The following is a 26,052-nucleotide window of genomic DNA, read 5'->3' as shown; positions in this document are numbered from 1 at the left end:
GGCACTAAGCTCAACAAGGGCAACAAAAGGGAATAAATAAATAAAAATATTTTTAAAAAATTTAAAAAAAAAGAACCAGAATCACTCTGGTACATGTGCTGCTGAGGTTTGAACTACAGACCTCATGCTTGAGAATCTAATGCTTTATCCACTGCACCACCTCCTGAACTACTAATTATTATTATTTCAATGGGAGAAAGACTAGAGCACTGCTCAGCTCTAGCTTATGGTAGTGCTGGAGATTAAATCGAAGACCTCAGAGCCTCAGGCATGAGAATCTTTTGTATCACCATTATGCTATCTCCCTAGCCCACAACAGTATTTTTTATATTCTTCCAATTTGTAACTTAGCATCCTTAATTGTTGTTTCTTTTTTAAAAACACTTATTATAATTATTATTTATTTTCCTTTTTGTTGCCCTTATTGTTTTGTTGTTGTAGTTGTTGATGTCTCGTTGTTGGATAGGACAGAGAGAAATGGAGAAAGGAGGGGAAGGTGGGGGGTACGGGGGAGGGAGGGAGAAAGATAGACACCTGTAAATTTGCTTCACTACCTGTGAAACGACTTCCCTGCAGGTGGGGAGCCGGGGGCTAGAACAGGGATCCTTACTCCGGTCCTTGCGCTTTGCACCATGTGCGCTTGACCCGCTGTGCTACCGCCCAACTCCCCTTAATTGTTGTTTCATCATCAGTTTTAGGCACACCCAGACTTATTCCTCATACTCTACTTGTCCCTTCTTACCACTCTTAATTTTTTCTTTTATTTTTAGGGAGCTGGGTGGTGGCACACCTGGTTGAGCACATATATTACAGTGTGCAAGGACCTAGGTTCAAGCCCCAGGTCCCCACCTGCTGGAGGAAAGCTTCAAGAGTGGTGAAGCAGTGCTATAGGTGTCTCTGTCTCTTTCCCTTTCTATTTCCCCCTTCCTCTCAATTTCTGGCTGTCTCTATCAAATAAAGATAATGTATTAAAAATCAAAAAAATAAAATATTTTAAAAGATAAATTGTTTATTTATTTATTTATTGAATAGAGACAGGGAAATTGAGAGGGGAGAGGGAGATAGGAGAGAGAAAATGAGATACCTGCAGCACTGCTTTACCATATGTGAAGCTTCAACTTGACCTGAATCCTTGAGCACTATAACATGTACACCCAGATAAGTGCACCATAACCTGGCCGGTGTTACCACTCTTTCTTAATTGCAGCCTTAGCTCTGTCAGATTGACATGTACTTTGTCATGACTGCCATATATGTGTGTGTATGATATATAGGTATACATATATTCAACCAATGTGATGTTCATGTTCATGTTCTTTCTATTTTATTATTTACTTATTTTTACCAGAGCACTGGCTTATGGTCATGTAGGGGATTGAAACTGGGATTTCAGAGCCTCAAGCATGAGACAGTTCATGTTCTCTGTAGACATCACTTGTTTATAGAAAAGTCATAGAGGGGCCAGGTGGTGGCACATCTGGTTAAGCACATGTTACAGTGCACAAACACCTAGGTTCAAGCCCCTGGTCCCCATCTGCAGGGAGAAAGCTTCATGAGTGGTAAAGCTGGGTTGCAGGTGTCTCTCTGCCTCATTCTCTCTCTTATCTTCCTCTCCCTTCCCAATTTCTCTGTCTCTGTCTAATTTAAAAAAAAAAAAGGAAAGGTCATAGACAGACTGATTTTAAAGAATAAGCTCAGTTTTTACATTGTTTCATTTTTATATTGATAATTTACTACAGTTACATTCCCTTTTGTAGTTTATAAAAGGATTCTTGTGTTCTTGAAAGGAGTATGTTCCTAACATCAAGATTAGTTGCAACATTTTCATTTTAAATTCACCATTGTAGTTTGCTTCAGTTTTAAGAGTTTTGAGCCATGGGTGTCTTGTATTTCTGGCTTATATTGAGAGGTCTAGTTTTTTGTTTTGTTTTTTCATGTAATTACCAGAGAACTGATCAGTTATTTTCCAAAAGATTTCAGATTTCATAACTAGAAAAAAATGGATGTTAAAGAATTTTAGTAACAATAGGATATTTTCCATAAGTTTAGAATTGTGATAGAGGACTGGGGAGATAGCATAATGGTTATGCAAAAGAGTTTAATGCTTAAGGTTCCTAGGTCCCAGGCTCAGTCCCCAGCACCACCATAAGCCAGAGTTACAGAGTGGTTTCTGTGTGTGTGTTTCTATATCTTTAATTAAAAAAAAAAATTAGAATTGTGATAGAATCTGAAAATTTTGCGTAATTCTTACGTACTTACCCCCAAATAACTTTTTTTTCCAATTTTTTTCTTATTATTGGATAGAGACAGAGAAATTGAGAGAGAAGGAGGAGATAGAGAGGAAGAGAGACAGAGAGACACCTGCAGACCTGTTGCACCGCCTGTGAAGGGACTCCCCTGCAGGTGGGGAGCCAGGGGCTTGAACCGGGGTCCTTACACTGGTCCTTGCGCTTTGCACCTCATGGGCTTAACCCGCTGCCCTACCGCCAGACTCCCCCAAAATAACTTTTAATTGTGAATTCAATAGGAAGTAAAAGAGAGAACTGCCTCTCTGTAAGTACCTGTTATTGTGCTTTAGCTTTATCTTGCTGTGGAGGAATCTATAAAGTTCTAATAGTCATATCTGTTTGACTTTTGCACTTATTACCAATGAAATGGTAATATTCACCATAGCTCTTGTGTTATGGGAAAACTTTGCATATTATACTTTTGTTAAGTCTCTCTATGCTCCCTGATATACATGCTTTCCTAAATGAAGATATGTTAAAAATTTTGGAGCAACATTATCAGGAGACAGTTTTTCACTGCCAAATCTTATCAGTGTGCAACTGAAATTTTCTTTGAGAGTAAGGTAGCTTGGGCTGGGGAGATAACATAATGGTCGTGCAAAAGCCTTTCAAGCCTTAGGCTCTGAGGTCCAAAGTTCAATCCCCAGCCCCACTGTAAGCCAGAACCAAGCAGTGTTCTGGACTAAAAGAATAAATAAAATAAAATAAAATATAAGCCTGAGGCTCTGAGAGTAAGGTACCTTTAATGATGTTAAGACTTGGTTTATGGGAGTCCGGCGGTAGCTCAGTGGGTTAAGCGCAGGTGGCGCAAAGCGCAAGGACCAGCGTAAGGATTCCGGTTCCAGCCCCCCCCCCCCCCCCCCCCCCCCCCGCTCCCCATCTGCAGGGGAGTTGCTTCACAAGCAGTGAAGCAGGTCTGCAGGTGTCTGTCTTTCTCTCCCCCTCTCTGTCTTTCCCTCCTCTCTCTATTTCTCTCTGTCCTATCCAACAACAACATCAATAATAACTACAACAATAAAACAAGGACAGCAAAAGGGAATAAATTAAGTATAAAAAATTTTTAAAGAGACTTGGTTTATATTTACAATATGACTGACAGTAATTTCCATAAAGATTTTTTTTAATATTTATTTGTTCCCTTTCATTGCCCTTGTTGTTTTATTGTTGTAGTTACTATTATTGTTGATGTCATTGTTGTTAGATAGAATGGAGAGAGGAGGGGAAGACAGAGAGGGGGAGAGAAAGATAGACACCTGCAGACCTGCTTCACCACCTGTGAAGTGACTCCCCTATAGGTGGGGAGCGGGGGGCTGGAACAGGGCTCCTTATGCTGGTCCTTGCACTTTGCACCACCTGTGCTTAACCCACTGCGCTACCACCCAACTCCCCCATAAAGATTTTTTTTTTTATAATCACAAATATGTTCATTGAACAGTGGACTGGTAGAAAAGAGAATGAAGGGGGCCAGAGGTACCATAAAGATTTTAAAGATCTGAAAACTAGCATTTTTTCAGAATCACCTACTTCAATAACATAGCTATTCCGGGAGTCAGGAGGTAGCTCAGTCCTATCCAACAGCTACACCAATACAACAATGATAAACAACAAGGGCAACAAAAGGGAAAATTAATTAATTAATTAATTAATTAATTTTAAAAAACCACATAGGTATTTCATTCTATATTCCATGCTATTTTTACTTCCTACTTGACTAGTACACTAGCACAGTACCTTGTACCTTATAACCAGTTTTTAGTAGATTGTTGTAATTCACTTGGATTTGCATAACCATTATGCAGTCTTTTTAGCCCTGGACTGAATTTTAAATTGTGCCTGTTTGCCAAAGTTTCTTCTATTTATTTACATTTAGATAGGGACAGGGAGGCAGAGAGAGTGAAATTGACCACAGTAAGGAAGCTTCCTTCGATGCAGACGGGGCCTAGGTTCAAACCTGGATTGTGGTCATGACAAAGCACTGCACAGAGTTTCTTTTAATTGCTAATGTTTTTATCTAAGAGACTTAAGAAATCATCAACTTGATTTATTGACTAAAAATTAGAGAGATTAGTATAATTCAGATTTGTTACAATTTATTTGGCTAAACAAAATGTTTAGTTTTAAGTTAATATTAAATATAAATGTTCTCAGGAAGACTAGTTACATAAGTATTTTAAATAATGTTTAAGTCTTTTTATACTTCATTTTTTATTTTTATTTATTTATTTATTTTTGCCTCCATAGTTATCATCACTGGGGCTTGGTGCCACAAACCCACTGCTCTGTGGCCTTTTTTTTTTTTTTGGGGGGGGGGTAGGACAGAGAAATTGAAAGAGGAGGAGAAGATGGAGGGAGAGAGAGAAGACCTGCTTCACCACTTGTGAAGCGACCCCTTAAGGTGGGGAGTCAGGGGCTCCAATCTGGATCCTTGTGTGAGTCCTTGTGCTTTGTACTATGTGAACTTAACCTTGTGTGCTACCACCAAGCCCCCAGTCTTTTTTTTTTTTTCCTTTACCAGGGGATGAACCTCTGCTTCTGCTGACACTGGGATTTGCACTCAATGCTCTGCTGCCTCAGGCATGAAGGCCTATGTGCAGAACTGGTACACTAGGTCGGCAATCTTATACTTCAAAGTACACATAACATACCTATATTTTGAGGATGAAGATTTAAAAGTAAAACACTTTGATTTTTGTGCAAGGGTGATATGAAAAAAGACTTTCATGCTTGAGGCTCCAAAGGCCCAGGCTCAGTCCTTTGTGCCACCATAAGCCAGAGCTGAGTAATGCTCTGGTTTCTGTGTCTCTGGTTTCTCTCTCATTAAAGTAAAACAAATAAAGTTTATACAAAAATTTATCTTAATTATTGGATAAGAAAATGCAAAACTTTCATGGAAGGATGAGAAATTGTACCCACATGATAACAGCTATCTTGTACATCACTATTTTCCTAATAAAACATAAAATCAAATAGTAATTTTAAAAAGAAAATGCAGGGAGTCGGGCGGTAGCGCAGCGAGTTAAACGCATGTAGTGCAAAGCGCAAGGACCGGCTTAAGGATCCGGGTTGGAGCCCCCGGCTCCCCACCTGCAGAGGAGTTACTTCACAGGCGGTGAAGCAGGTCTGCAGGTGTCTATCTTTCTCTCCCCCTCTCTGTCTTCCCCTCCTCTCTCCATTTCTCTCTGTCCTATCCAACAACAACGACAACAATAATAACTACAACAATAAAACAAGAGCAACAAAGGGGAATAAATAAATAAATAAATATCTAAAAAGAAAAGAAAATGCAAGACTTTAACACAGAATCTCTATATTTTTTAGGAACAGATGTTGTCATTGTAAAAAATGGAAGAAGAATATGTGGAACAGGAGGTTGTTTAGCAAGTGCACCTTTACATCAAAACAAAAGTTACTTTGAATTCAAAATCCAGTCCACAGGTAGGTATAATCATACCTTACTATTAAAAGCCCTGATTTTTCTGTTTATTATTAAGACTAATTTTCAGCATATGAAAACTGTTAATGTGGCAGTAGGAAAGCACTAAACCTCAACTTACTAATGCCTGCTTTTATATCTTGCCTCATGTCATTTTTAAAGTTAGTTAATTTAGTTAAATTAAGTTCTGTTTTCTCATCTACAAAATGGGATTTCAGGAGCTATTGTTGCTTTTTTTATTTATTTTCCCTTTTGTTGCCTTTGTTGTTTTTTATTGTAGTTATTATTGATGTCGTTGTTGGATAGGACAGAGAGAAATGGAGAGAGAAGAGGAATACAGAGGGGGGGAGAGAAAGACCTGCAGACCTGCTTCACCACCTGTGAAGCAACTCCCCTGTAGGTGGGGATCTGGGGGCTTGAACCAGGATCCTTAATGCTGGTCCTTGCACTTTGTACCACGTGCGCTTAACCAGCTGCGCTACTGCCTGACTCCCAGGAGCTATTGTTCCTACTGTTTGTATGAAAGTGTTTTAAAGACAGAGTATATGGGGTAGGTTAGTTAATAAGGTATAAACTTTTGCTATTTCTTTAAAAGATTTTCTTTATTAATGAGAGAGCTAGGAGGAGAAAGAACCAGACATCACTCTGATACATGTGCTGCTTAGGATCTAACTCAGGACCTCAAGCAAGAGTCTAACATTTTATCCATTGCACCACTTCCTAGACCGATAAATAAGCTTGCTATTTTATGTTAGGATTAAATCAGTCTTATGATTTGGAGTTTTCTTTTTTTGTCATCACCAAAGCGTCACTGCTCTGGATCAACTTTTTCCAGATAAGAGGAGGGCCTTGGTGGGGGGAGGGAAGATAACCATAGCACTGAAGCTTCCTCTAATGTGGTGGAGAACAAGGGCTGAGCTCAAACTTGGGTTGTCAGCCTGGTAATACAGGTGTGAAATACAAATGAGCTATTTTGTTGTCTCAATTCTGAGTTTTCTTTTTAATTCTTGGTAAGGTAACTTGATGCGTGTCTTCTGAAACAATCAGCAGGCTTAGGAATGTAAGTAGAAGTCTATATACTTCTTTTTAAAAATATGGAATTTGGGTGGGACTGGGCAGTAACACAGTGGGTTAAGTAGACATGGTTCAATGCGCACATGGCACAAAGCGCAAGGACCGGCGTAAGGATCCAGGTTTGAGGCCTCGGCTTCCCAGCTACAGGGGGGTTGCTTCACAAGCAGTGAAGCAGGTCTGCAAGTGTCTTTCTCCCCTTCTGTCTTCCCATCCTCTCTCGATTTTTCTGTCCTATCCAACAACAATGACAACAATAACAACAATGATAAACAACAAGTGTAACGAAAGGAGAAAAAATAGTCTCCAGGAGTAGTGGATTCATGGTGCAGTCACCAAGCCCCAGCAATAACCCTGGAGGCAATAAATAAATAAATAAAAATAAATTATCTAATTTCTTGAATTATATAGCCATTCTGTGTACTATGATTATTAGTTAACTTGTGCACAAGGAAGTATTTTAAAAGCTCTATTACAAAGAAAATTCTAATAAAATACTATGTGAGTAAAATAGGTACAGGATATGCTAACTACAGTGAAATAAGCCTACTGGGACCAGGTGGTGATGCACCTGGTTGAGCACACATGTTACAATGCTCAAAGACCTACGTTTGAGCACCTTTGATCCCATCTGCAAGAGGAAAACTTCGTGAGTGGTGAAGCAGTGCTGCAAATGTCTCTCTTTGTCTCTCATCCTCTCTATTTCCCCCTACCCTCTCGATTTCTGGCTGTCTCTGCAATAATAAACATAATTTTTAAAAAAATGAATTAGGGGCGGCGGGGGGCTTCCTGACTGTGCGATCGCTCTGCGCCGCTGCCCCGTCCTCAATGGGACCTGAGCGCCTGCAGCGGCACTGGCAGCCCGAGGAGAAGGCGGCGCTGCAGGCATTATCCAATTGGTTTGCTCTTTGACCTCCTCGCATCAAGTTCTGCTCTTCCTTGGAACATCACTGTACATTTTAAGAGTTTTCCAGAAAAGGACCTTTTGCACTGTCCATCTAAGGATGCAGTAGAAGCTCAATTTATGTCCTGTGTGAAAGAAGCTGATGCACTAAAGCATGAAAGTCAAGTAATCAATGAGATGCAGAAGAAAGATCACAAGCAGCTCTGGATGGGACTGCAGAACGATAAGTTTGACCAGTTCTGGGCCATCAATCGAAAACTCATGGAATATCCAGCAGAAGAAAATGGATTCCGCTATATCCCTTTCAAAATATATCAGACAGAGACAGAGAAATTGAGAGGGGAGAAGATAGAGAGAAAGGGAGATACCTGTAGTACTGCTCCACTGCTCGTGAAACTGGAGACTGGGCAGGCGGTGGGACTGAAGCAGAGAAATTTGGGCTGTGCGTTAAGATGCAAGAATCCCTTCTGTGTATAGATGGGGAAAAAAAGAACCAAGTGATTCATGGAATTGAACCGATGTTAGAAACACCTCTGCAGTGGCTGAGTGAACACCTGAGCTACCCAGATAACTTTCTTCATATCAGTGTCATCCCCCTAACCCACAGATTGAGGGATCAACTCTGCCTGAAAGGAATCACCCCGAGACAGAGTTTACCAGAGCATGTTGTTACCCTTCTGCTTCAATCAGGTTTGGTGGAAGCAACCTGACCAGAAACACTGCTGCGAGCCAAACAGGAAAAAGATTCCATGTCAGATTAGGGCACTAGGGCTGGTCTGACTCTGCATCACTACTGCTTTTCCTCCACTGCCCCACTGCGGTCATTAAACCTCAGCTGTGACATGAAAGACTCAACAGGACCATTGCAAACCTTCTGTTTTCTTGTAAAATATAACGAAGCCGAAACCTTCAGCCTAAGAAGAAAATGGAAATATGTGCTACTTGATTTGTATTTCTGGTCAGTAAATAAACAGGGGTATTTCCTAAGGTGACGAGAGGTGAACTTTAGCTTGAGGGAGTGGAAACATTGGTTCAATTTTCAAGAGAATTAGACTTAAGAAAGTAAAAGAGAAATTCTGTTATCAGTAACTTGCAGTAGTTTTTTTGTAAAAGATCAAATTACAGTAAACCCATCTTTCCTTAATGAAAAAATTTCCTATGTTTACAGTCTGTCTATTGGTATGCAAACAGTCTTATAACTTTGATAACGAACAGTAAGAGATTTTTAAATAAAGCCTCTAAATATGTTTTGTTATTTAATAACATACAATTTTGTCACTTTTCCAGTACTTTCTGACTCACAGTAGATCAATGTTTTTACTCTCTGTTGCCATTGAGACTGGCTATCACTGGACTAGAATGGATGTAAGACAGAGAATTATTTGTCTCAGGAGCTGTCATGGAATTTCTTGCTACCTATTTTTTTAAAACTGTCCTTTACATGCTGAAATATAAGTGATGTCACCATTTACCGATACTCATGTATCTTTGTAGCTCTGTGAAGTCATAATATGCTGAATATCTGTATAAGATAATACTAAATTGAAAAAAAACTTCTTTCCTTAGCTAGTAGGTTTTTATTATTATTATTATTATTATTATTATTATTATTTTATTGGCTCCAGGTCTAATATTTCACTGTTGTGGTCCCTGGCAGCCATTCTTTGAAGTCTGAAGATTACCAGTCTCCTAACTGCAGTAGTTTTTCCTTAACTTCACCAAATATATTCAGAGGTCACTGGAGTTCTTATTCAATATAAGGAAATTTTTGCTGCACTTTATTACCTACCATGCTGCTGGGGCTGCGCCAGTTGAACCCATTGTGCATTACGTCTTGCTAATCTTATTGTGAGTTAGCTTGCTGTCCGTGTTAAATTTAACACTGATTTTCTTAAGTATATAGATAAATATAAATCTGTTCTCTATTCCATTTTTTTTTTCAATTTTATTATCTTTATTGGATAGAAGCAGAAATCAAGAGGGTAGGGGCAGATAGAGAGGGAGAGAGAAAGAGAGACACCTGCAGCCCTGCTTCACCACTCGTGAAACTTCCTCCCCTGCAGGTGGGGACCAGGGGCTTGAACCTGGGACCTTGTACACTAAAATGTATGTATTTAACCAGGTGCACCACCACCTGGCCCCTCTGTATTCCATTTTTTAAATAAGTTTACTTTGCAGAATGTCTCTGGCTGCTGTGATCTCAAGTATAATACACTGCTCAAGAAAAATTAAATCTTAAATCTAATACAAAATTTCAAATAAATTTTCAAATAAACCTTAAATCTAATACAAAATTTCAAATAACATCTATAAAGGATGTTACTTTGGATAAATGCTTTGTTGGAGTTTGTAGCATTAATTTTTCACTGAAAACTTGAGGCAGTTGAGCCAAACTGAATTACATTATGCACAATACTCTAATAGGACAGTCTGTGTAACCTGTCTAGAACTGCATTATAACATCAGTTTATTTAGGAGGCCAAGAAAGTAAAATACAAAACATGTAATTATTATTATTATTTTTTTGTAATTATTTTTTGAAACAGAGATAGAAAGAGTGAGTGGAAGAGATTACAGCACCAAAGCTTCCTTCAACGTGGTAGGGGTTTGGTTTTCACACTCACCGACTTAGTTGGATAAGTAAGTGATATTAGGGGCCAGTGGTTACACGCCTGGTTGAGCACACATGTTACAGTGCTCAAGGACCCAGGTTTGAGTCCTTGGTCCCCATCTGCAGGGGGAAAGCTTCACAAGTGGAGAGGCAGTGCTGCATATGTCTCTGTCTCTCTCCCTGTCTATCACCCCCTTCCCTCTCAATTTCTGGCTGTCCCTATCCAATAAATAAATATGATAAATTTTAAAGTGATACTACATTTTATGAATTTTCTCTCCATTGTATTGATCAGGGTATGTGTTACTTGTTAAACATTGTAGATGTAAAAAATTAGGGAGGGTAATTTTACATTTTTTTAGAGGTTGTGCTTGAAGTAGAAGTCTGACCAAATTAAATTTAGTGTGTAGACTTAAAAAAAAAATCTAATAAATAATAGTAATGATAATAGTTAGAATTTTAAAAATTTATATTTATTTATTTTCCCTTTTGTTGTCCTTGTTGTTTTTCATTGTTGTTGTAGTTATTGTTGTTGTTATAGATGTCACCATTGTTGGATAGGACAGAGAAAAATGGAGAGAGGAGGGGAAGACAGAGAGGGGGAGAGAAAGACAGACACCTGCAGACCTGCTTTACCGCCTGTGAAACGACTCCCCTCAGATGGGGAGCCAGGGGCTGGAACCTGGCTCCATACACTGGTCTTTGTGCTTTGAGCCATGTGCGCTTAACCGCTGCACTACCGCCCAACTCCCAATAGCTAGAATTTTTTTAAGTTTCAACTTTAATACATTTTCATTTTATTTGTTTACTAGGTAGAGACACAGAAATTGAGAGAGATGGGGAGATAGAAGAGGAGAGAGACACAACCTGTAGCACTGCTTCACAGCTCCCAAAGCTGCTTCTGTGGTGGAGACTAGGGTATGAACCTAGGTCTTTTGTATTGTAATATGTGTACTTAACCAGGTATGCCACTGCCCAGTCCCATTTTTTCATTTTTTAATACATACTTTAATACTGTGCTTTACATACTCATTTTTTAAAAAATTTATTTAATTACAGAGATAGAAAGATATGGAGAGAAAACCCCCAGAGCACTGCTTGGCCCTGGCTTATGGTGCTGCTGGGAATTGAACCTGGAACCTCAGAGCCTCAGGCATGAAAGTCTTTTACAGAACCAATATCATGTCTTCCCAGCCCCTAGTTATTCATTTTAAACATTATTCCAGTGCTTTACTTTGATTGTATTGCTATGTGAATGTATATATGTGTGTGTGTATCTTTTTTTTTTTTTTTTTTAAGATTTTATTTATGAGAAAGGAGGAAAGAGAAAGAACCAGACATCACTCTGGCCCATGTGCTGCCGGAAATCGAACACGGGACCTCATGCTTGAGAGTCCAAAGCTTTATCACTGCACCACCTCCCAAACTACTTTTTTTTTTAATGCTCTGCTGGAGAACAAACAGGATCTTGTACATGCCAATGTCACTGAACCATCTCCCTCACCAAATTTTTATTCAATGTTTTTAGAGAGAGGATGGGGGGAGAGAGAATGTAAGAAAGGGAAGACTGAGGCATAACTATTTCACCACCCCTGAAGCTCCCTGATGCTGTCCATGGTATCAGGTACTTCTATACAGGATCAGACACTGATCATAGGCTTCACACATGGTAAGGTATACTCTTAAACATGGAGCCATCTCACAGTTCATATATATTTTATTTATTTATTTATTTCATCAGAGCACTGCTTAGCAGTGGCTTATGGTGGTGTTGGGGATTGAACTTGGGACCTGAGAGCCTCAGGCATGGAAGTCTTTTACATAACCATTATGCTGTCTCCCCAACCCTGTCACCTGTTTTTAATGACATTGTGACATGAGTACACTTAAAATCTACAATTCACAAGTTCCAATTCTAACTGAAAATTGAAATTCAAGGGTCTACTTTTTTTTTTTTTAAAGATTGTGCTATGTCTGAAGAGATTATACTATAGTTTGCAAACTGCTTTTTTAAAAAGAGTGAACCAAGATGGGGGCTGGGCACTAGTGCAATGGGTTGAGCACACATGGCAAGAAGTGCAAGGACCAATGCAAGGATCCTGGTTCAAGCCTCCAGCTCCCCACCTGCTGGGGGGTCGCTTCACAAGCAGTGAAGCAGATCTGCAGGTGTCTGTCTTTCTCTCCCCTCTCTGTGTCTTTCCCTCCTCTCTCCATTTCTCTCTGTCCTATACAACAACAATAATAATAACAAAAATGATAAATAGCAGGAGCAACAAAAAGGAAAAAATAGCCTCCAGGAGCAGTGGATTCATAGTGCAGGCACTGAGCCCAGGTGATAAACCTGGAGGCAAAAAAAAAAAAGTGAAGCAAGAAATGTTTAATAGACTGAAAGTGCACCTGACAGAAAAAGAGAATATGTGAAGGCATGCAGGCATGCGATCTCTGAGAGAGAAGCATGCCAAATATCTCATTTCATACTTAGTATTTTCAATATCACTAAACTAGGCAGGACAAACATGCAATTTTTCCTCATTCCCATTGCCCATACCCCCAAACACAAACACTTTAAAGAAATGAAGAAAGAAATAGCAAAAAGGATAGACAACCCCCTTCCCAAGGGGAGGGCTGTGCACCTAGAGTTGTCACAAGAGAGGGCAAACTTATTTTAAAAGAAGATTTAAAAACAATTAACAAAGCTGGTTTATTGACAATATGGCACTTCAAGAGACAATATTCTTTCATTTACTTATTTTCAAGGAAAGAGATTAATATGCTGAAGTTTTGACAAATGAAACACTTTTCAAAGATCTTTGGGGAAGAGTTTCCTCTGTTCCCAGTGGACCCTCCCCCCCCCCCATCTTAATTCAAATAGAAACACAGAGAGAGTGAGAAATAGGAGATGAGAAAAGAGGAGAGATATTTCTTTTTTTTTTTTTTTTGCCACCAGGGTTATTGCTGGGGCTCAATGCCTGCACCATGAATCCACTGCTCCTGGAGGCCATTTTTTCCCCCCTTGTTGCGCTTGTTGTAGCCTTGTGGTTATTGTTGTTGATGTCATTTGTTGTTGGACAGGACAGAGAGAAATGGAGAGAGGAGGGGAAGACAGAGAGAGGGAGAGCACCTGCAGACGGGCTCCAACCGGGATCCTTAAGTCTGTCCTTGCACTTGGCGCCACGCTCTTAACCCGCTGCACTACTGCCCAACCCCCGAGGAGAGATATTTATACACTACTGTATTATCGGTGAAGCACCCCCTGATGCCATGTATGGTGCTTCGATCAGGTTTCAGAAGCTTGAACCCAGTTCCTTGCACATGATAAAGTATGCTCTCCACTGGGTAAGCTATCTCACATCTCCTAAAACAAACAAACAAAAAAACTTCGATGTGACTGTTGTTATAATTTGATTATATACTCTAGTGTTAAAAATGTTATTTTTTTCCCTTAATGCTGAAAGGATTCTTGAATGATCTAGTTTGTTTGATAATACAGATTAAAGTTGAAAATATTGATGCAGTAGGGTATGTAATAGAATTCCCCCCTCCATTCACTTCAGAGACACTGCTTTAATGGAGTGGTGAGTAGCCACATAGAATTTTTGTAATTTTTTTTTTTGACACCAAGGTTATTACCAGGGCTTGGTGCCTGCACAATGATTCCATTACTCCTAGTCACTACTCTTTTTCTTATAAAGACAGAATTGAGGAGGGAGAAAGGGAGAGAGAGACTTGCAGCACTATTCCACTGCTTCTGAAGCTTCCCCCACAGGAAGGGAACTAGCATGTGGGGAGTAGGGACTTCAACCTGCATCCTCATGCACAGTAATGTATGTACCCATAAGATACATTTTTTAACCATGTTTTTATTTTTTCTTTTATTTATTAGAGGTTTTTTTTTTGTTTGTTTTTTTTTTTTAACCAGCCTGTTTATGGTGGAGTGGGAGATTGAACCTGGGACTCTGGAGCCTCAAGCTTATTAGTCTTATTGTATAACCATTATGCTATCTACCCCCCAAATTTTCTTTTATTTGATAGAGACAGAATTTGAGATAGAAAGAAGAGAGAGATAGAGAAGCAGGGAGTACGAAAGATACTCGCAGCACTATTTTACCATTTATAAAGCTACTCCCTCCTACTGGTAGGCATTGGGGGACTTGAATTCAGGTCCTTCACGTTGTAAAATGTGTGCTCTACCAGATGAATTACTACCTGGCATCTGGCCATTTTATTTTCCCTCCAGGGTTATTGCTGGGCTCAGTGCCTGCACCATGAATCCACCACTCCTGGAGGCCATTTTTCCCCCTTTTGTTGCCCTTGTTGCTGTAGCCTCATTGTGGTTATTATTATTACCATTGTTGATGTTGTTTGTTGTTGGATAGGACAGAGAGAAATGGAGAGAGGAGGGGAAGACACCTGCAGACCTGCTTCACCGCCTGTGAAGCGACTCCCCTGCAGGTGGGGAGCCGGGGGCTCGAACCGGGATCCCTACGCTGGTCCCTGGGCTTTGCGCCACGTGCGCCTAACCCACTGTGCCACTGCCCGGCCATTTTTTTTCAAGGTTGTTATACCCTGGTCAGTATGACACAAATCTCACTGACATATTACAGGTGAAACACAAGATAAAAACACTTCCAATTTAGTTTGTTTTGGTAAATAGTTATACATGTACACATATAGAAATATGTATTCTCTGTTAAAAAAAAACACAAAAACTTTGAGTGGCCTGGAGGTGCCTTTGCAGTAGAGTAAAGGACTTAATATTAGAACCTGGATTTCATCCTTGGAACCACGTATGCTGAAGCAGTGCTCTGTTCTTTCTGTCTGGCTTCTTCTGCCATAAAACAAATAAATAGGGACATTTAAACTGTTATATTTTTAGGAATCTGGGGTATTGGTGTTGCAACTCAGAAAGTTAACTTGAACCAGATTCCTCTTGGCCGAGATGTACACAGTTTGGTAATGAGAAATGATGGAGCCCTGTACCACAACAATGAAGAGAAAAACAGACTGCCAGCAAATAACCTTCCACAGGAGGGAGATGTGGTGGTGAGTTTTTTTTTGTTTGTTTTTGTTTTTTGTTGTTGTTGAGTTGTCTCCCACTATAAATTAGTATACTTGAATTGCTATTAGTATGTCTGGTTTTGCTTGGGTGATTGTGTTTTGTGATTGGATCTAATGAAGAGGCACATTTTTTGAAGAGAGCACTTGATATTGTTGCTGTTGTTTTACATAACTGATTTCTCCTTTATAGAGCTGCTACAGACCAGGAAAATTAGTGTGAGTCCTGTTTTCATTCAAGAAGAATTAATGACAAGTTGGCTGCTGATCAACATTTTTTGCTTCTCATGCCCACAATTTAGAAAGGTTGCTGACCCCAAAATACTAGATATTTTTGCAGCTAGATCTAGCTTACAGAGTGTTGATATTCATTTGTTATGAGCTTCTGTTAAAGAATTACAACATTTTATCATGAGCTCTGGCCTTATTAATCTCATTCAACTTCCTTCACTTTAACAACTCAATAAAGAATTGAACTCTGGGGGCCATGCGGTGGTATACTGGGTTAAGCGCATGTAGTATGAAGCTCTAGGACCTGCGCAAGGATACCAGTTTGAGGCTCTGGCTCCCCACTTCAGGGAAGTCATTTCACAAGCGGTGAAGCAGGTCTGCAGGTATCTTTCTCTCTCTCTCTGTCTCTCTATCTCTCTATCTTTATTTTTTGTTGTTTTTTTAAATATTTATTTTATTTATTTATTCCCTTTTGTTGCCCTTGTTTTATTGTTGTAGTTATTATTGTTGTTGTCGTTGTTGGATAGGACAGAGAGAAATGGAGAGAGGAGGGGAAGACAGAGAGGAGGAGAGAAAGATAGACACCTGCAGACCTGCTTCACCACCTGTGAAGCGACTCCCCTGCAGGTGGGGAGCCGGGGTTCGAACCGGGATCCTTATGCCGGTCCTTGTGCTTTGTACCACCTGCACTTAAACCACTGCGCTACAGCCCGACTCCCTCTCTCTATCTTTCTATCTTCCCCTCTCCTCTCAATTTCTCTTCTCCTATCCTATATAAAAAAATAAAAAAGTGGAAAAAATGACCTCCAGGAGGTGGTCTAGGAGATGTTTCAGTGGATAAAGCACTGAACGCTCAAGCATGAGGTCCTGAGTTCAAGCCCCAGCAGCACATATACCAGGTTGATGTCTGGTTCTTTCTCTCTCTTCCTGTCTTTTTCATTAATAAATAAACAAAATCTTTAAAAAAAAAAAAAAAAGGCCTCTAGGAGCAGTGGATTCATAGTGAAGGCACTGAGCCCTAGCGATAACCCTGGAAAAAAGAAAAAAAAAAAGAATTGAATTCAGTGTCCCAGAACTTAAATGTAGAAAAGGGTTTTTTTGGTTATTATTAATATTTCTTGGTGGGTTTGTTTGCTTTTGTTATTGTTTTTTGAGAGAGAGAATGAGGAGAAAGGAGAGATTGACACAGAGAGAGGGAGAATCACTGCTCCATCATTCACAGAGTTCCCTTGTGGCTGCTGTTCATGATACCCCCACTTCTGCCAGGCATTGAATTCAAGATTTTCTACATGATACATTGTGCACTTTTATCTGTTGAGTGATCTCTCAGCTCTAAGACTTTTCAGTTTTTATTCCCACCTAGATAAATTAGTTGTCTTTACCAAACTCACTCTATTGAAAGTATAATCTAAAGATTTTTTTCTGTCTTACCAGATACTTCTTTTCTTATAGTGTCTTCTAAGTACTGTATACACTGAGTTCAGGCTATTGAGAACAGAGTTCTAGGCTCTCCTTTAGCAAAGGTGCCCTTATACACAGAATTTTGAATTCTTGGCTCTGGTATCAAGGTTAAAGGAATCTGTAAATAATGAAGGATAGTTCCCAACAATAAGACAATGTAGAAATGATTATTATCAACAAAAGTTACAGTAAACATGTTTTAGTTATATGTATGACAACAGTTGCACTAGTAAGTCATTAAAACCAGATTTCATTTTTTGTCATCACTGGACCTTCACCACACCAGGTCAGTTTTTTCAGATAGAAAGAGAGAAGTGCAGAGAATATGAGAGACATCACTACACCAAAATTCCCCCATGTATTCTCATGAGTAGTAGTACTCCACATAGCATACTAGGGACTCAAACCTGAGTGACATACATGGCAAAACAGGTGTCCCTTCAGGTGAGCTATCTTGCCAGTCCCCAACCCAATTTTATTTTTAAATACTATTTTTATTATTAATTAATGGTTTACAAATGTGTAAGATTAGGAGCCGAGTGGTGGCATACCTGGTTGAGCGCACATGTTACAAAACTCAGGGACCCAGGTCCCACCTGCAGGGGGAAAGCTTAGAAGTGGTAAAGCAGTGCTTCAGGTGTCTCTCTTTCTCTTTCCTTCTCTGTCTTCACTTACCGTCTCAATTTCTGGCTGTCTCTATTCAATAAATAAAGATAATTTTAAAAAATATGTAAGATTACAGGGTTATGACTTCACCCTGCACCTACCACCAAAGTTTTACATCTTTCCTCCTCTGATAACCACCATAGCTCTCACAAAGTCTGAGAGACAGTTTGGTTACGTTTTTTTTTTCCTTCAAAAGTTCCTAAGCCCTATCTGTATTTCACATGAGTGAAATCATTTAGTAGTTGCCTTTCACCTTTTTACTAAGTATAATCATCTTCCATCCATTTTGTTCCAAGTGATGCAAGCTTATATTTTTTAAATGCGTTCAGTATATTTCCCATAATTTCTTTTCTTTTTCTTTTATTTTTAGATAGAGGCAGGAGGGAGGGCAGCAGAAAAGGGGAAAGGAGTATTCAAGAGCAGCATAAAAGCTTCCTTCAATGTAGTGGGGGCAGGCCTTGAACCTGGGTCTTATACATGGCAAAGCAGTAGACTACCCAAGTGAGCTATTTTGCTGGCTCCCTCATAATTTTTTTTTTTTTATCCAATTGTCCATCAGTGGGCATCTAGGTTGGTTCCATAGTTTGGCCATTGTCAGTAGTATAGCCATAAACCTGAGTTCAAATGCCCCTTTGAGTTAGTGATTTATGTCACTTGGGTATATGCCAAAGAGTAGTATTGTTAGAACATAGGTATTTCCATTTTTATTTAAGAACTCTACATACTGTTTTCCAATGAGATATTTTGCCCATTTTTGTTAGGCTGCTTTTTATATTTTTTTTTGCCTCCAGGGTTATCATTGGGTCTGAGTGCCTGCACTACGAATCCACTGCTCCTGGAGGCCATTTTCTCCATTTTGTTGTTGCTGTTATTGCTGTTGTTGTTGGATAGGACAGAGAGAAATTGAGAGAGGAGGGGAAGATGGGAAGAGAAAGATAGACCACTTCTACCATGCAAGTGGGAAGCCAGGAACTCAAACCAGGATCTTTACACCAGTCCTTGTGCTTTGCACAGTGTCTGTTTAACCCATCTGTCCCCCTAGGCTTCTTTTGTTGTTATTGAACTGTATGATTTCTTACACTTTTTTTTTTTTTTTAAATTGCCAGAGCACTGATCAGCTCTAGTTTATGATGATGCAGGGTATTGAACTTGGGACCTTGGAGCCCCAGGCATGAGAGTCTGTTTACATAACCATTATGCTGTCTACCCTGGTGCTGATTTATATGCAGGTATCTTCTTGGCATAAGGATCCTAGCTCAAGCCCCCCACACACACCTGCAGGGGGTCGCTTCACAAACAGTGACGCAGGTCTGCAGGTGTCTATCTTTCTCTCCCCATCTCTGTCTTCCCCTCCTCTCTCCGTTTCTCTCTTTCCTATCCAACAAGATCAATGGCAACAATAACAACAAGAGCAACAAAATGGGAAAAAAAATGGCCTCCAGGAGCAGTGGATTCATGGTGCAGGCACTGAACCCCAGCAGTAACCCTGGAAGCAAAAAAAAAAAAAATCATTAAAAAAAGTTTAAGGGGGGGCCCAGATGGTGGTGAACTTGGTTAAGTGCTCACACCACAGTGTGCAAGGACCCAGGGTCAAGCCCCTGGTCCCCACCTATAGGGGGAAAGCTTCACAAGCAGTAAAGCAGAGCTGCAAGTGTCTCTCTGTCTCTCTCCCTCTCTTTCTCCCCTCCGTCTCTATCCAATAATAAATAAATAAAATATTTTTAAAAATTTAGGGGGTCGGGTGGTAGCGCAGCGGGTTAAGCGCATGTGGTGCAAAGCGCAAGGACCGGCTTAAGGATCTAGGTTCGAGCCCCTGGCACCCCACCTGCGGGGGGCAGGGGTCGTTTCACAAGTGGTGAAGCAGGTCTGCAGGTGTCTGTTTTTCTCTCCCCCTCTCTGTCTTCCCCTCCTCTCAATATCTCTGTCCTATCCAACAACAGTGATATCAATGATAACAATAATCATAACAACGATAAAACAAGGAACAAAGGGGAAAAAATGGCCTCCAGGAGCAGTCTGCTTTTCCCTGTTACTTTTGAGTAGATGGTTATATCTATATTTGCAGATCATTTCCAGATGTCTATAATAGGGAACACCTTTAATCAAGTGCCCATTTCTTGAAAGAAAATCTTGAAGTCAAGTTGACACTGTTGACCTATTTATACTAAAAGATGAAATTCAAACATATGAAAAGATAATCAGTAACAAATGTTTTACATGTTTTTCATTTTTTGATGTACTGAACTTCTACTGTGTGTTATTTTCCCTTCCTATCTCATTCCTTGAGATGTCTGATACCCCAAAGTTGACAAATTTAAGAATGTTATTTTTAGTCTGTCAACATTATTATATTAGACTTGGAATTTTCATGCTTATTCTGATAAAAGGAAAACTAAATGTGATGAAATGCATTCTGAATCAAGAGAAGTACATTACCCTACCATATTTATCTTACTAGTCAGACACTTGAGAATAAAGTTCAATGAACTGCTGACAGTAACATAGGAAAAGCAGAATGGATATAAAGACAGGAAAATCTTTTATTTATATTTTTAGGGTACAATGAACCAAGCTGATAAGGTTCTTTTTTGTTTGAATATTTTATTTATCCATTTTAGTGAAACAGATACAGAGAAAGAGACAGACATATATGCAATGCAGAGTACTGCTCAACTCTGGCTTATGGTTGTGTTGAGGATTGAACCTGAGACCTCAACGCCTCAGACTTTTTGTATAACCATTATGCTATCTCGCCAGCCAGGAAAAGCATTCTTAAATGTATAGATTTTTTTTATATTTACTCATTTATTTTCCCTTTTGTTGCCCTTGTTTTTTATTGTTGTTATAGTTATTGTTCTTATTGATGTCATGTCATCTTTGTTAGATAGGACAGAGAGAAATGGAGAGAGGAGGGGAAGATAAAAACGGGGGGAGAAAGACATCTGCAGACCTGCTTCACTGCCTGTGAAGTGATTCCCCTGCAGGTGGGGAGCCGGGGGCTTGAACCGGAATCCTTACCCGATTCGTGCGCTTGGTACCACCTGCGCTTAACCCACTGTGCTACTGCTCTACTCCCTAGAATTTTAATCATATACTGAGAAATCAAGATACTTTGGGGGCCTGCAAAATAGGTCTTCTATTTTGGACAGTGCATTCATTTGCTTTGCCTTGTGCACATCTTAGGTTCTTGGCTGACCCTGCTGCATTGGAGGAAGCTTCTGTGCCATGACATCTTTACTCTCTCTCTGTCTCTATCATTTTTAAAAATTCAACCCAGAGTGGTACGGCAGGTGGTGCAGTAGTAAAGCTTTAGACTCTCAAGCATGAGGTCCCAAGTTGGATCCCCGGCAGCACATGTGCCAGAGTGATGTCTGGTTCTTTCTCTCTCCTCCTGTCTTTCTCATCAATAATAAAATCTTTAAAAAAAAAAAAATTCAACCCAGAGCAGTGAAGCACTGGTGATAACAATGAATAAAAAACCATTTTTCTTATTTTTCTTATTTTAACCAAATGATTTTGTTTATTTATTTTTGACAGGAGGAGACGCTGTTTTATTTGCCTCCTATACACAAATATCAGCTTTCAATATAATCAAATACTAAGACTTCAACATTGTATTGAACTATGTAATGAGTAGTGTATCACATAGTTGATACTGTTCAGAGTACTGAAATATTCTGAGTACTCTTAGTAGTTTCTTTGTTGTATTCCAAGTATCTTTTTTCCTTTCCCCAACCCATTCTTAGCCCAGGCTTTTTGTCATTCAGTACAGTGCCAACAGAACCTACTACAGCAATAGAAAGGAATACATGAAACCTAATTTTTTCCTTTCATGTATAGTTTGAAAAGTACAAATTATTTTCTATATATGTGTTTTTCAGTTTAATTTTAAAAGGTTTTTAAAATAAATACTCAATTTACTGATGTCATCATCAGCATGTAATAATGGTAATAAGTCACAAACACTTCTGTAGCCTTTACAATATGCCAGGTACTGTTCTTAAGTAACTGGTAGGGATTAATTTTCTTTTTTTTTTAAACAAACTTTCTTTAAAAAAATTTTTTTTAATTACTATCTTTATTGGATACAGACAGCCAGATATAGAGGGAAGGGCTTGATAGGGAGAGAGACACTTGCAGCCCTGTTTGACCACTTGCAAAGCTTTCCCCTGCAGATGGGGAGAGGGGCTCGAACCTGGGTCTTTGAATATTATAACGTGTGCTCAACCAAGTGTGCCACCACGTGGCCCCCAGGGATTAAGTTTCTAATCTTCATAATAACTTAATGAAATAGATGATATTATTATCACTGTTTTACAGAATAGGAGCAATTAAGTAGCAACTTGTTGGTATGATATTAAGATTATACTTCAGGTGGTCCTGCAGGTGACGCAGTAGGTAAAGCACTGGATTCTCAACCATGAGGTCCTGAGTTCAAGCCCCAGCAGCACATGTGCTAGAGTGATGTCTGGTTCTTTCTCTCCTCCTATCTCTCTCATGAATAAAAACATTCTTTAAAAAAAAAAAAGAGTATACTTCAGGCTGTCTAGTTTCAAAAACCTGCTCACTAAACCTGCAAAAAATTGTTGATAAATACTTAGAAAACATAGGACTTTTTGTATCATAATGGGGGGAATCAAGCCTTTTTCCTAGGTAACTTAAGGGGGCAGATTAGGTTCCAAAATACTTAGACTAAATCTGCTTATTTGTGGGTGAAGGGGAGAGGGACGTTTCCTTGCTTCTTAGTATGGGATTGTTCTCTGCTGTGTTGGAATTTTGGGTTTAAATTTTGCTTGCTTCCAATAATTTATGTTGCCAGCAGGTGGCAAAAGATGCCTGGATTGCTACCCAGTAATTTAATACTATTATAGATACAACAGACTGAAAGGAAATAGGAGCAGTCTATTTTTCTCAGTATTCCTTTCTTTCTTTTTAGAGAGCAGTCTTGAAACTGATTCTCTCTCTTTTTTTTTTAATATTTATTTTTTCCCTTTTGTTGTAGTTATTATTGTTGTTGTTATTGATATCATTGTTGTTGGATAGGACAGAAAGAAATAGAGAGTGGAGGGGAAGACGGGGAGAGAAAGATAGACACCTGCAGACCTGCTTCACCACCTGTGAAGTGACTCCCCTGTAGGTTGGGAGTCGGGGGCTTGAACCGGGATCCTTTCACCAGTTCTTGCAGTTTGTGCCACCTGCGCTTAACCTGCTGCGCTACCACCCGACTCCCCTCAGTATTCCTTAACTACTAGTACATCATAGTTTAATTTTACTATGGCTTTACTAAAATTTGAGGAGAATATTTGATAACACTTAACACACCAGTTTGTCAGAGACTTTATTATCTAAACTAGAAAGTAGAGATGAGCATCTGTAATATTTCTTATGCCTCCAAAAAGCTTTTAAATCATCATAATTTATCCACAACCAGAAATCGTTGAAGTGCCTGTGTCTTGATCTGTGTGATTTTTAAAAAATATTTATTTATTATTTACTCCCTTTTGTTGCCCTTGTTTTATTGTAGTGTTATGACTGATGTCGTTGTTGTTGGATAGGACAGAGAGAAATGGAGAGAGGAAGGGAAGACAGAGGGGAAGAGAAAGATAGACACTTACTGACCTGCTTCACCGCTTGTGAAGTGAATCCCCTGACGGTGGGAAGCCAGGGGCTTGAACCGGGATCCTTATGCCAGTCCTTGGGCTTTGCGCCACCTGCCCTTAACCCACTGCGCTACCGCTCGACTCCCGATCTGTGTGATTTCTATGAAAGATCTCCATTGTCTTTTTTTTTTTTTAATTTTTAAAATTTATTTTCCCTTTTGTTGCCCTTTTTTTTTTTATTGTAGTAGTTGTTGTTGTTATTGATATCGTCGTTGTTAGGTAGGACAGAGAGAGATGGAGAGGGGAGGGGAAGATAGAGAGGGGGAGAGAAAGATAGACATCTATGACATAGTGGGGGTTGTATTGTTAAATGGGAAACTGGGGAATGTTATGCATGTACAAACTATTGTATTTACTGTTGAATGTAAAACATTAATTCCCCAAGAAAGAAACAAATTAAAAAAAAAAAAAAGATAGACATCTGCAGACCTGCTTCACCTCCTGTGAAGCGACTCCCCTGCAGGTGGGGAGCCGGGGATTGGAACTGGGATCCTTGCGCCTGTCTTTGGCGCTTTGTGCCATGTGCGCTTAACCCGCTGTGCTACCGCCCAACTCCCTCCATTGTCTATTTTTAACTTTTCAGAGCAAAGCTCTCTTTTTTTTAATAGAATTTATTTATTTATTCATTCATTCATTCATTCATTCATTAGAAAGATAGGAAGAGAGAAAGAACCAGACATCACTCTCGTACATGTGCTTCCGGGGATCAAACTCAGGACCTCATGGTTGAAAATCCAATGCTTTACCTACTGTGCCACCTCCTGGACTGCTCTTTTTTTGTTATGAATTAGTAACTGCTGTACAAAGTTTTTTTTAAGACTTTTTAAAATATTTATTCACTTTCCCTTTTTGTTGCCTTTGTTGTTTTATTGTTGTAGTTATTATTGTTGTTGTTATTTATGTCGTCGCTGTTGGATAAGACAGAAAGAAATGGAGAGAGGAGGGAAGACGGGGTTGGGGGGAGACAGACACCTGCAGACCTGCTTCACCACCTGTGAACCGGCCCTCCTGCAGGTGGGGAACTGGGGGCTTGAACTGGGATTGTTATTCTGGCCCTTGTGCTTTGCGCCACCTGCGCTTAACCACTGTGCTACTGCCCAACTCCCTGTACAAAGTTTTTTTTTTTAATTTTTAAAATTATTTTATTTATTTATTTATTTTCCCTTTTGTTGCCCTTGTTGTTTTTTATTGTTGTAGTTATTATCGGTGTTATTGATTTCATTGTTGTTAGATAGGACAGAGAAATGGAGAGAGGAGGGGAAGACAGAGGGGGAGAGAAAGATAGACACCTGCAGACCTGCTTCACCGCCTGTGAAGTGACTCCCCTGCAGGTGGGGAGTGGGGTGCTCAAACCAGGGTCCTTATGCTGGTTCTTGCTCTTCACGCCACATGTGCTTAACCGCTGGCCTACCACCTGACTCCCCCCTGTACAAAGTTTTAAAGAGAGCTATTATGACATAGAAATTAAGTTTAAGTATTCTGGGTTTTGGAGATAATTCAACGTATTAGCGCACCAGATTTGCATTGTTGAGGCCTCAGAGGTCCCAGGTTCAATCTCTGGTACCATTATAAGTCAGAGCCAAGCATTCTCTCTCACACACTCTTTCTCTCTCTCTCTCTCTGTCTCTCTCTCATAAAATTATTTTAAAAAATAACCATTCTAGGGTCTAAGAAGATGGCTCAGGATAGAATGTATGCCTTATATATGTAGAACCTTGGATTCAATCCCTAACATAGTGATCTAGGAAAGTGTCTCTTCAGTAGAATGCATGCTTTGCTTGTGTAAGGCCCTGGGTTTGATGCTTGGCACTGCATATGACCAAACAGTGCTGTAGTCCCTCTGTCATCTCACAAAAATAAATAAATCTAAAAAAAATAATAATAAAAAATAAAAAGCTGGAGGGGGGTGTCGGGCGGTCGCACAGAGAGTTAAGCACACATGGCACAAAGAGCAAGGTCTGGTGTAAGGATCCTGGTTTGAGCCCCCGGCTCCCCACCTGCAGGGGGGTTGCTTTACAAGTGGTGAAGCAGGTCTTCAGGTGTCTTTCTCTCCCCCTCTCTGTCTTTCCTTCCTCTCTCCATTTCTCTCTGCCCTATCCAACAACAACAGCAGCAGTGACAACAACAATAATGATAACAAGGGTAACAGCAAGTATAACAAAATGGGAAAAATGGCCTACAGGAGCAGTGGATTCGTAGTTCAGGCACCAAGTCCCAGCAATAACTCTGAAGGCAAATAAAAAGGCCTGGGAGTAGGGAGACAAATAAGCATTCTAAAACCATACTGCATTGGTTTAAATCCCAGCTCTGCCACAAATTATTTCATGTCTGTTCTGTATACTTCATCTGTAAAATAGGTATGATAATAACTATCTTTTAAGGATTAAATGAATTATAAAGTACTTGGGATATGATACAAGCTATTTTAAATATTTTCCAGCATTTTAATAATAATGATTAGTGTTTATTATAATTTTGTATCATTAATAATGTACAAAGTAATATATATATATATTTCACTGTCTTCATTTTTAAAATATTTGAATGAGAGAGATACAGAGATATTAGAGCACTGCTCAGCTGTGAGTTATGGTAGTTTTTGAACCTTGGACATCCAGACTCAGGCATAAAAGTGTTGTGCTGTCTTTCCAGCCCTATTCCATTGAGCGGCT

At 39.6% G+C, this 26,052-nt stretch overlaps 1 protein-coding gene across 2 annotated transcripts in view; it reads left to right on the top strand.

Moving 5' to 3' along the window:
- Window positions 1–26,052, top strand: part of SPRYD7 (SPRY domain containing 7) — a 45,602-nt gene that overhangs the window by 7,982 nt on the left and 11,568 nt on the right. For both annotated transcript variants that reach the window (XM_007535063.3, XM_060194868.1), the window contains exons 2-3: window positions 5,607–5,723; window positions 15,184–15,350. In XM_007535063.3, coding sequence (XP_007535125.1) covers window positions 5,607–5,723; window positions 15,184–15,350 — 284 coding nt within the window. The remainder of the gene's footprint in view (window positions 1–5,606; window positions 5,724–15,183; window positions 15,351–26,052) is intronic.

This window comes from Erinaceus europaeus, chromosome 7 (genome assembly GCF_950295315.1).
Source record: "Erinaceus europaeus chromosome 7, mEriEur2.1, whole genome shotgun sequence".
Classification (NCBI taxonomy): domain Eukaryota; kingdom Metazoa; phylum Chordata; class Mammalia; order Eulipotyphla; family Erinaceidae; genus Erinaceus; species Erinaceus europaeus.
The sequence above is the reverse complement of the archived record's forward strand: the minus strand, read 5'-3'. Positions and strand labels throughout refer to the sequence as shown.